The sequence below is a fragment of the Lasiosphaeria miniovina genome (genome assembly GCF_030549165.1).
Source record: "Lasiosphaeria miniovina strain SMH2392-1A chromosome Unknown B0T26scaffold_4, whole genome shotgun sequence".
In the NCBI taxonomy this organism is placed as follows: Eukaryota; Fungi; Ascomycota; class Sordariomycetes; order Sordariales; family Lasiosphaeriaceae; genus Lasiosphaeria; species Lasiosphaeria miniovina.
The window spans coordinates 1,107,349-1,119,722 of NW_026848223.1; the positions used below are offsets into that span (position 1 = coordinate 1,107,349).

The 12,374-nt window shown below is 52.7% G+C and overlaps 3 protein-coding genes across 3 annotated transcripts; 2 read left to right on the plus strand and 1 right to left on the minus strand.

Moving 5' to 3' along the window:
- Positions 1-1,452: 1,452 nt before the first annotated feature.
- On the plus strand, positions 1,453-1,852 carry B0T26DRAFT_751179 (uncharacterized protein; the record flags this gene model as incomplete). Its single annotated transcript, XM_060445338.1, has 2 exons — positions 1,453-1,563; positions 1,670-1,852. 2 exons carry the CDS (start codon positions 1,453-1,455, stop codon positions 1,850-1,852), a joined length of 294 nt encoding a protein of 97 aa, XP_060295863.1.
- A 2,392-nt stretch (positions 1,853-4,244) lies between these two features.
- On the minus strand, positions 4,245-4,840 carry B0T26DRAFT_708353 (uncharacterized protein). Its single transcript, XM_060441894.1, has one exon. It carries the CDS (start codon positions 4,831-4,833, stop codon positions 4,477-4,479), a length of 357 nt encoding a protein of 118 aa, XP_060295864.1. The 5' UTR covers positions 4,834-4,840; the 3' UTR covers positions 4,245-4,476.
- An 868-nt stretch (positions 4,841-5,708) lies between these two features.
- On the plus strand, positions 5,709-8,536 carry B0T26DRAFT_647682 (PLC-like phosphodiesterase; the record flags this gene model as incomplete). Its single annotated transcript, XM_060437921.1, has 5 exons — positions 5,709-6,305; positions 6,371-6,705; positions 6,787-7,839; positions 7,985-8,212; positions 8,380-8,536. 5 exons carry the CDS (start codon positions 5,709-5,711, stop codon positions 8,534-8,536), a joined length of 2,370 nt encoding a protein of 789 aa, XP_060295865.1.
- Between the last annotated feature and the right edge of the window lie 3,838 nt (positions 8,537-12,374).

Below are 12,374 nucleotides of genomic sequence, written 5' to 3' on the forward strand. Positions count from 1 at the left end.
CATTTCTCGATTCTACTGGAGGGGGACTAACTTGATGGCAAAGATATCAACCGGATATACCCTGAAGAAAAGTTTGGATGGATTTAAGACGGCAGTTGTTTGTTTGACGGAAAAATGGGGTTACTGGCCCAAGGATCTGACTGATCCTTTAGGCCGTGTACTTGTATTATAGATGGAAACAAGCCAAATTGTAGATGAGCGATTGCTCTCGTTAAAAGTTTCCCCGAAACTGAAGACTGTTCTCCTGGCTTAAGATTGGGATGTCCTATCATCGGATCATCAGAACCCCACGGAGCCCCCTACATGAACCAAAGACTCAGACTATTTAAGGGGGGTTAGGCCTCCCTCCTGTTGGTAGCTCTCGCTGTCGCAAACATTTTGCAATGTATGCATTTCGTAACGCCACGAGATGGCACTGAAGCGGTGACTAAGAGAAAAAGGCACTGCTGCGTGCACTGGTCTGGGGATCTCAATTCATGGTAAAAAGACGTGATTTCTACAGGCTGGCTAGAAAAGAAGCTAAGGAGCGATGCCGGGGCCCTGATCAGAGAGAGGGGGCCACCTTATATAAGGTGGGTAGGCCAAGAAAAACGTACATAAAGTACACTAGAATATATTGGATAGGGGTGTGAACAACCCCCTTGTCATCCGGCCACTGATGAACCCCTGATCAGCAACCAAACATAATCAATACAAAACCAGGGTTTCTGGCAAAGCCAGAGACCAACAGAGCAAGCAAATACAATCACGCTTTTTTGCAACCCTTAATTTTCCTCCTAAATTAAGTGAATGTAGTGTTTCTGACAACAACAATTATTCCCCATCTGAGGAATCGCCTCCTTCGCCGTCAGAGAACTGCACAACGGCCACGTTGTCTCTGACCCTGGCCCAGATCTGCCCCCCCCGCGAGTCACCCCGGCCCTCCTCTTGCCGGTGAAGTTGACAACCGTCTCGTTTCCGTTCCTGAACACCGACGCCCGGCTGGAGCCGGCCTGCACCGACACGCCCCATCTTGCGCTCGACCGCCGCCGTGCCGGTTCCCCTGCACGGCGGCATATCCAATAGAAAGCATACATCCAAAAGTGCAAAATACGCCACTATTTCGTGCAATAGTTTTCATCATGGAGTGGTGTCTCTGGGTCGGTTGTCATTGGCCTCTACCTTAATAAGGACTGGGCAGGATCAAGATAGGGCTAAAAGTGAAGCGAGCATATCTCGCTGCCTTGAACGGCAAATTTGGGAAATTCCGATAGGAAGCATTGGCAAAGTAGAAATGAAAGAGCAGCAAGAGAACGTGGGTAGATAGTTTAAAAGGTGCAGAATCCCACCTATGCTGGCATGCTAGAGCCTCGGCCGGACTCCCTTCCTCCCTTCTCAAGCCCGCCTGACCACCTTTCCACGAACAAACTTTTTTTCAGCCAAGACAAACAGCAGCCGAGCTTTTATTCCATCATGAGCGGACTCGAGATTGCAGGGCTGGCCATCGCCGGAGCTACCCTCACAAGCTCGGTCTTTTCACGCATCAGGGGCAACTCGTACCAAGTGGTCCCCACCACCTTTAAGGTTCGTTACATCCCCCTTTCCCTTTGGGCCCAGATACGGTTAAAAAACAACAACGACGAAGAAGAGGACAACTAACAAATCGTATCTCTCTCGACGATAATTATAGGGCTCAAGCGGAGAGATGACAACCACCAGGATCGCCTCTACCAAGGGGGATGCCTATGCCTCGGTCTCGAGCAATGGCGATTTGACGGCCCGGTCTTGGGACGGTGGCGAGGCTCTGGGTGTCTTGGCGTTCGACTACAAGGGCTCATGGAGCGAGATCACGAAGGAGCCTCGCAAGCGCTAATTACCTTGGGTACCGGTAGTTACAATCTGGAACACAGGGTTCTACGGAAACTGAACATATGAGCAGGAATTTTGTGGGTGGGTGGAGGTAGCCTGGAGTATTGCAGAGCTAGTACAGTACCTTGAGTAGGTTGCAAATAAACTGAAGCATAAGTCCTTAGGTGCACAGATTGCGGGAGTAGTATCCCAATGACAGCCCAACGTTACGTTAGAAACTAGGTATATACATTTGATAGCTAGAGCTCTTCATCCCCAGAGGCAGCACTAGAGCGTAACTATATGAGGTAGACTATTAGCTGGCCAATGAGCGTCCGGGTCTGCTGGATTAATTAGATCCCCAGGATCTAATTGACCCAACTAATAACCCCTTCTGGCTCTCGTGGATTAGATTATCTCGGCATGCTCAGACCCTTCTGCTTTGGATTGATTTTAGGATGTAGCTTTGGGAATCCTAGGTGTTGTACGTTTTTTTTTTCTTTTTCTTCTTTGCTTTCTATTTTTGTGATCTTGGAATCGACTGCCGATGAGTCAGTTTCCCAAGGCATGATCCGTGAATCGCCTCGGAAAAATTGTCACAAGCCCTTAGACATTTCTATAAAAAGCGTAAGTCTAGCTTGATGGGATGATGAACGGGGATTCAAGTCCGTCGCCGCGGACCTGTTCTAAGGTGGGATAAGTTTCCATCTTGGTGTAGCGAGGATGGATTACAAATGTGTTTTCTTTTTGGCTGACATTTTGGCGGTGGTTTTGATGATATTACGACAAAGTTGGGGGAGGCGGTGTTCTGCTTGCTTGCTCTTGGCACTTATTAATGCTAGACAGGCAAAGCTGTCTGTCCGTCTGTCTGTCTCTCGAGTTTCGTCTTTGGTCTGCCGAGGGGTGTTTCTCGTGCTAGTATGTTTTGCTACAGTATTACGCTGCTTGGTCCGTACAGTGCCTTACTGTCGGGCAACTCCCCCCCCCCCACTCAGCTGCTGCTATACCCTGTCTTTGACTCGATGGATGTTATGACGCTCCAAGATACAGTCAGGCCGATGTCTTTCTAACTTTTTCCCTTTCTCTCTCTTTTTCGTCTCATCATTAGTTTATACATACACAGGTACTGTTGGTAGTGGATTTTTGTGTAACAAGACTTCTTCGAGGGCTGTTATTGCAGCTGCTAACGTTGTGACCACAAGGAGCCCGCCCCCTAATCAATACGCGGGACTCTTACCCGTTAACGGCACGGTCACGGCACAGGCTGCTGGCCGCTGGCCGCTGGCCGGCAGGCCTGAGAAAAATGTTGCTTTGTTTGCCAAACAAAAGCTGGCGAAGGATCAGATTCCTGCCTTGGTTTCTACTGCAGAGGAGAGGGCGCATTGCAACCCTGAGTTACTAATAAGAAACGTAAACGTAGCGTAGCAGCCGCCAGCGGCAAGCCTTGCCCGCACCGCACCGCCAGTGCTGACATGGCCTGACCTTACCTGGACCAGCCCTGGCTCCGGCCCGTTACAGGGAAAGAGACGGGAGACTCTCCGCTCCCACACCAGGGTGCCAAGAGAGGGGAGGGGATCACATCAGCAGCTTAAGCTTGTTTGTTGGGGGTCTGATGTGGCGTGTATCCAGACCGGTCCTGGGGTATCTTCCACGCCCTTGGATGTGCTTCACGTGTCGGCGAGAGAGGGGAGAATGGAATTGATTCGTGCAGAAACGGAACAAAAAGGAGTATGATTTGTTAATGGCCATGGGAATTCGAGTGTGTGGTACTGCGGAGGTGCGTGACGGTGGTGGCTTATTGATGGCTTTCTGCAAGTTGCCTCAAGAGCGGTGGCGGTGGGGGATTGCCCCTCAAACCCCTTCCTCTCTCTGAGGTTGTGCATACGGCGTAAGTGTACGAAGTGCGTATGTGCAGACGGAATCTCTTTCTAGTCTTGCTTGATCCAGCAAGTGTTCGAATTGGTATATTCCGAACGGTTAGTAATTGGCAATCGGCGAGCAAAACGAGAATGACATCGAGGGCCGGAATCGTCACCCAATTCGGGATAACACGCCCGTGGGACACTTTCCATGTTGAGAGAGGATTGATTGACGAATATGTCTGGCTTCCAATGGGATGCGTTGTCAATGAGTCGTCTCGCCGGAGTGATACAGATTGCTACAAGTCGATTTGCTGTGCCTCGTTTTTGGGGCTGTGCGCGCTGCTCTTGGGGCCGGCTATCTTGGGTGCAATGAATTTTACCCGCGAACTGCAGTGAAGCAGCGGCGGCCCTGGGTTTTCCCAATGGATACCTTATGTGATGCATGCAGAGTGATTGGCTCTCCGATTTGGCGGAAAGCGTGAGGAGCAACAGCTTTCCGTCCTACCGACGCGAGATGAACCAAGGTATGATCATTCCAAGAGCTGCGCTAGAATACAGTCGGGCCAGGTAAGGAAGGATTTCGCTGTTGTGTGTTTCCGTGACCCAAACCTATGGAATGTGCCCGTGACTGATCGTAGGTCCGGTCCCCGACCCGGGGAGGGACTTACACAATGGCTCTTATTAGGGTGTCGTAGGATTTCCAGCACGCAATCTGTATGGTTATTACTTGGCTGATAGGTTACATAGCGGCCCGAGTCTCACCCTTCAGCTACGCACAACGGCCATCTCAGTCGCATTCGGCAGAATTTAAACGTGAGCAACTCGATGCAGTGCAACTTGGGCGATAGTATAGACCAGACGGGAGTGGATTGAGGCCAAAAGATCCAGGCAGCGATTTGTTCGCTGGGCAACTGGGGCACAGCACAGCCACCCGTGCTGCATTAGCCTTACGTATCTGTCGGTGCGGCCGAGTTGAGGAAGCTGGAGGTGAGGAGGTCCATGCTTGGGTGCTTCCGCTTGGGCACTTGTTCTTGTGGCTTGCTGACACCCGACCACTGGTGAGTGCTTGAGCAATTGGTAAGGCTGATGGGCCAGGGGGCATCCCATTCGCCTTGGCAAAATCGAAGACGGGACCTTCCAGCATTTTGGGCCCAGCTGGAAACTGCCAGGGCCGGGCAGCCCCAAATTCAAAGTTGGAGAAGCGAGACGGCCCGCTGTCACACGGGGGCCCTCCGTCTTCACCGACAAGCACAGCCCTGTACGGCATACAGCGGAGTGAAGAAGACTCAATAATTTTGGGGCGACCTGCTGCCCGATGACTGCGTCGTTTTAAGGTACGGTTCTCCATACAAGAGGCGGGAGGAGCGACAAGCTGAACCCATCCGCAACTTAACCGCAAAGCAGTGCTTCTCCGTGGAAGCCGTTGGTGACAGACTAGAGGGGAGTTTTGGTCAGAACGGCGTTGTAGTTCCTGAACCACATCCCTGGGCCACCGAGGCCAAACGCGGACATTGGGTGGGGCACCTCAAGTCGTGTGTTGCATTTTCCATTGGACGGGAGCCAGCCCCAGCGCGACACCAACCACGGGCGCGGGCGCGGGGGGGGCGAGGCTCTGGACGACCAAAAGAGAAAGAGGTCCAACTGGGCTGAAGCTGGAAGACCATATCTGTGCCGCCACCCCTCCAACTTCCACTTCTTTCTGATTTCGTTTTGCCTTTCGGTTTTTAAATACTTACATCGCATCCGTTGCGTTTATCACTTACTCTTGCACACCTATCTCGCCGTCGACAACATCACATGTCTCGATAGGCTGAGTGCAACAAGGCTTCGGAAGCAGCTGGGTTCTGGTGGTCGCGGAACGACAAGGCTCTCGCGGCCAATTGGCCTGCCCCGCCATCATGATGTGCCTTCCATCCGTACGTTTTGCCAAACGCGCCTGCCCAGAAAAGCCCCTGCTTCTGGCCGGGCGTCCTCCCAGTGCCGTTTGTTTCTTGCTGTTGCTGCCGTTTTGAAGACTCAATGGCTCTTTCTCGTTCTCTTCTGCTTTTGACTTTGCTTTCTAACACTCCTCCTGCGCCACAGCAACTCCGAAGGGACAAGTCCCACAAGAAGCCAAAGTCCAACTTCATGCGTAGGATGACGACCTTTCGAAAGGGCTCCCCAAACCACCCGAGGTCGGCCATGATGAATGTCGCTTTTCTGGGAACCGCGGTTGCAGGACACATGAGGCCGAGTGTGCGCGGCGACAGCACACTGGACGGGTTATTAAAGACTTACATGCCCAGCCACGAGTCGGTCAGGAGGCATGTGGAGCGGGCCTACGACTTGGCCTGTGACGGCGACAGGGCATTATCCCGCGCCAACTTCATCACATTTTTAAAACGGACTCAGGGTGTGACGACTGTCGAACTGCCGGAATTCGAGACGCTCACTTTCAAAGAGTTCTTCAAAGTCTGGAGCAGCAGGGACGAGGCATGGAGCGCCGTGCGGAGGATACGAGACGACGAAAACCCCAAAAACCGAGCCATCAGCAACTACTTTATCAGCAGCAGCCACAATACTTACTTGGAGGGAAACCAGCTTGCGTCCAAGAGCTCTGCCGATGCATACCGTGCCGTAAGTGCCCTCCCCCCCACCCAGCGCCCACCTCTCTGTACATGACTTCTAATTCTCGGCCACAGGTTCTAAAAAATGGGTGTCGTTGTATTGAGATTGACGTCTGGAATGGCCCGACTTCTCGCTTGCCTTCCAAATCTCCTCTCCCGGACCACCGGCGCCATCTCTCGACCGCGTCTCTCCCGCGGGCTGCTGCTGAGACGTTTGAATCAGTCAAGCAGGCTATGTCCGCCAAAGTGAGCCTTCACAGCCGTTCCCCTAGTGTGAACCAGCCTTCTCTGCCATCAGCTGAGTCTGGTGCAACTGCCGAGACCAGCGCAACAACCGAAACCATTACAACAACCGATTCGGGTGCAACAACCGGTTCGTGTGCAACAACTGGCTCGAGTGCAACAACCGAGTCCACCCAGGTTGGTCTTGGTCTTGGTCTTGGTCTTGGTCTCGACACGGCCGAGGCGGACAAGCGGATTGTGCGCTCTAGGGACTCGTCTGTGTCCAATCGCAGAGGAGAGCCCATCGTGCACCATCACGGAACCATGACATCAACTGTTGGATTCCGGGAAGTCTGCAAGGCCATCCGACAGAGCGCCTTCGAAACTAACCCTTTGCCTATCATTGTCAGCCTCGAGGTTGGCGCCGACCGTGAGCAGCAGGAGATGATGGTGCAGATAATGAAAGAAGAATGGGACGGGCTACTTCTCGATACGCCCTTTGAGTTCTGCAATCCTCACGAGCGGCAACCGCGTCTGGAAGAGCTGTCTAGGAAGATTCTAATCAAGGTGAAGCGGATACATGAGAGCACCGTGGAGGGCGAGGTCGACCGAGGGCGGTCTCTGCATGTCACCTCGTCTATTAACTCCAAGCCGCCCATCTGCGATGCGCTCGCTGCTTTGGCCATCTATACTCATAGTGAGCATTTTGACGACATGAAGTCTCTGACGTCGCGGACCCCGAGCCACATCTTCAGCTTGAGCGAGGACAAATTTTTTGCCCTATCCCAGGACGCCACGAGGCTGCGGAAGCTCATCGATCATAACCGGCAATTCTTCATGCGGATTTACCCCAAGGGTCTACGTGTCGACAGCAGCAATCCCGACCCGAGCTTTCATTGGCGGAGAGGTGTGCAGATGGTGGCCATGAACTGGCAGAAGACTGACGAGGGCATGATGGTCAATGATGCCATGTTTGCCAATACGAATGGATGGGTGCTTAAGCCGGCCGGATACCTCAGCGACGATCCGCTCAGTGTCGACTCGATGCCGCAACAGACCATGAATTTGCGGATCACGGTGCTGGCGGGCCAGTTTATTCCACTACCCGAAGATCGGAAGCAGAGTGGCGTCGGTGTAGGAGGTGACAAGAAATTCCGCCCCCTTGTAAAGGTCGAACTACATGCCGAGAAGCCGACCAAGCCGATTGGTTATGTGTGGACGTCTTCTGCCCGCGAAACAGACAACCCGGATTGGGGCTTCGGTGCCTCTCCCTGCGAGTTCCTCAATGTCGAAAACATTGTTCCGGAACTCAGCTTTGTCAGGTAGGCGCTAATTCTTTTCCTTCTTTTTTGTTTAGCTCAAATCCCTCCCCAATGCTCTGAGCGCCACGAAAGCAAGTCGCTTCGCCTTATCGGCCGATGCAAGCTGCCGTGTGCCTTTCCATGTTGTCTTCTAGACGATTTCTAGACCTGCTTCTCGACGCACCTGGGTGCCTACGTCAGTCAGCCTTCAGGAAGGGAAAATCACGAGACGGCGGCGGGCTCCTGCATGTCTGGCGGGTGCCAGCTGCGGCAGGAAGCAAGAGATGACAGAATCGTTCGACGCAGCAAAGACCCGAGAACTCGCGCCGTTTTGCTGTTGGATGCCGAAATCCCTGCCCAGCTCTCCGCAAACGCCCAGTTGCTTTCCTTCTGTGTTTTCCCGTCTCCTCCCGTCTCCTCCCGTCTCCTCCCGTCTCCTCCCGTCTCCTCCCCTCTTCTCCCGTCTCCTCCCGTCTCCGAACAGCGGTGACAGACCGCTCTATTTCCCAGTATGTTGCAGCAGTTGCTAACTCTAATGTGCAGATTCAGGGTTGAAGATAGCACGAGCAACTTTCGTGAACCATTGGTTGCGTGGGCCTGCATCCGTCTTGATCGCCTCCAGCAGGGATACAGGTGCATCGACCTCGTCTACCCGAACACTCGCCGCCCTAGTCCCGGCCAGCTCTTTGTCAAGATCGACAAGGCGTTCTGGTCATGAACGGATATCGCGCTTTTTGCACCGGTCTGATGATCGGAATATTGCATTGGCCGGATCCAAAAACCCGAATCATGCGGCCGTAATATTTTTTACTGCCGTTGATCTTTTATCTCATTTATTCTTTCCGCGTTTCTCTCTTCTTCTAGACTATTAGCGTCCTGGCGCACACATGGGGGCATTATTAGCATATACCGGTACATATCATTGGGTTCGGCCTTGAACATATGGCAGGCAAGCAAGCATTCGGGCTGCAGTGGATATAAGCGTTTTTTTTTAACATTTATCTTCTTGGTTAGCTAGCTGGGTATTTCGGTTTTGGCGTTTCCGGTCGGAGCATTTTCTGACTCCCAGGGCAAAGTCTTTCTGGCTTGTTTTTCTCGTACTTGAGCAGAGATACCCAAACAAATTGGAGGTTACATTAATCAAAAACGAAATTTGCCGCTACAGTTCCTTGTTATGAAATGGCTAGGCAAAGCAAACAACAGTCTTCATTATCAGTCGGCGGCCAACGACAGCGCAGCCCGTTTAGAAGTGTGTGTGCACTGAGGGGAACGTGCAGCAGGACTACTACTACAATTCGGAACCTTATTGTGCCCCATCTTGCATTGTTTCTAGGCGAAGAGAGAGATGCGTAAGTAAAGTACTTACCTAGGGGACATAACGTGGGGACAAACAGGCGGCGGTGTGTGAGTTGCGTTGAAGCGGCGGGAGGGAGTTGGGTGTGTCACCAACGCAACCCACTGTGAGAATGAATGATTAGCTGTGATTCGTTCCCGACAGTCTGGTTCCGGTTCCCCCCGCCGAAAATGCATCCGTGTCCGATCCCGTCAAATCCTCTATCGGTCTACAATACACCGTACTGTGCTGTGCTGTGAGGTTGCCTGCCTGCCTGTTGCCGCCCCCCCTACCTTCTTTCTTTCTAGACCCTTTCCACGCCTTGTTGTTTCTCCTCCTTCTTTTCTGTCTCTACCTCTCTCTCGATACCCCGTAGTGTGAGCTGAGTGGTGTACACTAGCAACAGTTAATGAGGTAACACCCGCTGCTTTTTTCTTCTCGTCCATGTACGCGCGCGTGTGTGTGTGACGGAAGTAGAGGATTTGAGTTCTAGAGCCAGTTCTAGACCGGTACATGGCGGGAGTAATGAGGGAGAGGAAGGGAAATATATGCGGCGTTGGTAGGAGGAGAATGGCAAGGAAATAGGTAGCTCCCCTCCTTCATCTCCCTCACTCTATTTTTTTCTTCTTCCCCCTACTCAGGTCATCTGTTACTGTCGTGCTTCGTTTGTCGACTTTGCTTCCTTCCCCAGGTCATAAAATGTCAGGAGTAGACAACAACACCGCATGGAGGAACCTAAAATCTTTCTGATAAGATCTGCCACATTTTCCGCCCGCCGCATCTCGTGGCGTTTGTATTCCTTCTTCTTTGGTGAAGAGAGGGGTGTAGGGGACCGACCTCTTTGACAAACAAAGGGCATATAGTAAAGGGCATTGTTCTTTTGCTGTTGATGAGTGGGCCGCGCGCAACGCAACGGCGAACGCAACGGGAAGATACAGAGAGAGACATGAACGAAGAATCCACTTTCTTCTACTACGCACTCGCTCGCTCACCTGCCTTGGGCGGTTGGCTGCGCAAGGGAGGGAAAAGAAGGACAAGGGAAGTCGAGTGAATGCAAACGCCGCCTGCTGAGAAAGATAGGGGCGTTTTCCCGGACATCGCGGTGAGGAGTAGTTGGGTCTGTTGTCATGGTATGTTTTTGTGATGAGTCGTTTACGAGCGTTTGGCGGACTTGGCGCATATTCGTTTTGCCCTCTCTCCTTGCCTCAGTTTTATCTTTGACAAGTCGGTCAAGGTCTCTCCTGGCCAGATCCCGATAGTGCCGGCGTAGATTTGAAATAGTTGCTGGATCATAAAGTTCATCTGTGATATTCCATAATATTACCAAGCGAGTCAGCAACCGACCGAACTTCTATGCCTAGTTACATGGGACGCAAGTTTTCACGAGGCCAAGACTCACTCTGCTAACAACCCCGTTTTAAGATAAGCTCGAACTTTTCAGCTTATGCCCGAACCATGTCGACTCGCCGACGGCGACACAGTCTTAGCTCGGATCCCCGGGATTGTTGGCGGGGGAGGGCCGCACCCGTGAGAATCTAGATTACAACAGCATGCAATGACGGGAATGGCAGTCTTTTGGTGTTTGTCCTATATGTAGGTAGGGGATTCGGCCGGGAACGCGCCAATCCCCACCCACCCAATAAGTAGGACGTAGAATTTGGTTGGATTTCGAAAGGAAACAAAGAATGGCGGTGTTAGACGGCCACAAACTAACACAGGCAACGTGAGGGGCAGGTGCGAGCTGGGCGACCCTGTCACGGAGAGCACGCACGCACGCGTGTCGTGCCCGACACATTCGGATTTCGACGAAAGAGAAGTCTGAGTGTGACAAAAGCCCAAGGACGGCTTCCGAGGGGCAATAATTGATGCCTGGTCATTGCTTGGCAGTTGGCGGTCTACTGAGTATCTATACCTTAAGTACTTATGCGCCCGCCATCTTCTCGACAGCTGTAGTTCGACGACTAGTGCAGTGACAGGCTGCGCGGTGATGCAAGGAAGCAGCAGCCTGTTTCGGCCGCAGGCACGAGTCTCCACACATGGTGCAATATTTTGGGCATACGAGTACGCACTTACATTCCTGACACTAGCACTTGAAGCAGTCGTACAGAAGGGGCCACCTGCAACCTTGCAGAGCACGGAACTCTATATGATACTACACGCTATTGGGTTCCTGGATCGGGGGACCTGTTGATACTATCTTCCATGGCGCAGATCCCCAAGCTGAGGTAACATGTTGAAGCTGGTCATCCGTGGCTGGGATTCGTTTGACTTCTCCCGTTGGCTGGCTCGGGTCACCAGCCAGGGGGGAGCAGATGTGGGACAGATTGGGGACGGCCTATGATGCACAGCGCTCCTTTGAGATTGGCGACTGTCGATCCCTGAACCCCATCGACACGCGGCGAGCTTTTACACTGGTGCCGCTGATGTATTTTAACTGGGCAACGAAGAAAGAGCTACTTGGGAACTCGGACAGTGGGGTTCTTGCAAACGATGGACGGTGCCGTACTTTGCCACGTCTAACACAGTATAAATATGATTTTTGACGTCCAAGGATGCCGTTGGTTTGAAGCCCAGAGGCCGGAATTCGGCGTCTTGGTCGGCCACCCACATCCCGGACAGAGACAAGGCTGACAACCTGAAAACTGAGAGCCCTGAACAACGGAAACGGCAGGCGCTTTCTGAGCACCTTCAGCGCTTCGATGGCGGTCACGATGCCCGGGCTACCTGAAAAAGGCAGGCACCAGTCCGCAAATGTCCAACCTGGAAAGTTTGAGGTGGTTGTGGGGAGCATGCACGACGCATTCAGCAGCAGCGAGCTGCAAGCCGAGCTAAATCATGCAGCTACTGGGTAGTGCGTCGACAGCGTGGTGAAGCGTCCTTTAACTCCTTAGAGCCACCGCGGACTTCATGGGTTAAATCCCACTGCTATGGGCCGGGTTCGACAAGCCAACACTCGCTTACCAGGCTTTTCTTTCTGCGTTTTTCCCCCTTCTCCCGTCTGAACCCTGTCCCAACACCCATCCCGAATTGCTGCGCGCAACCAATCGAGGCTCCCTGTGACTCTAGGAACGTCATCTCAGCACCAAACGGGCGTAGGCCGATTGAAGGCGAGGGGAGAGCAAGGACAAGTGACTAGAGAGTGACAGTGATGGGGAGCCGCCCCATGGCTGGAGATGAGTGTTTCCCCTCTCGGTCTCGCTTTGCGGGGCTGCTATCTGACATC

Bases quoted from the DNA above. Each gene is read 5' to 3' on its own strand.
- B0T26DRAFT_708353 (XM_060441894.1), bottom strand. From the start codon at position 4,833: ATGCTGGAAGGTCCCGTCTTCGATTTTGCCAAGGCGAATGGGATGCCC.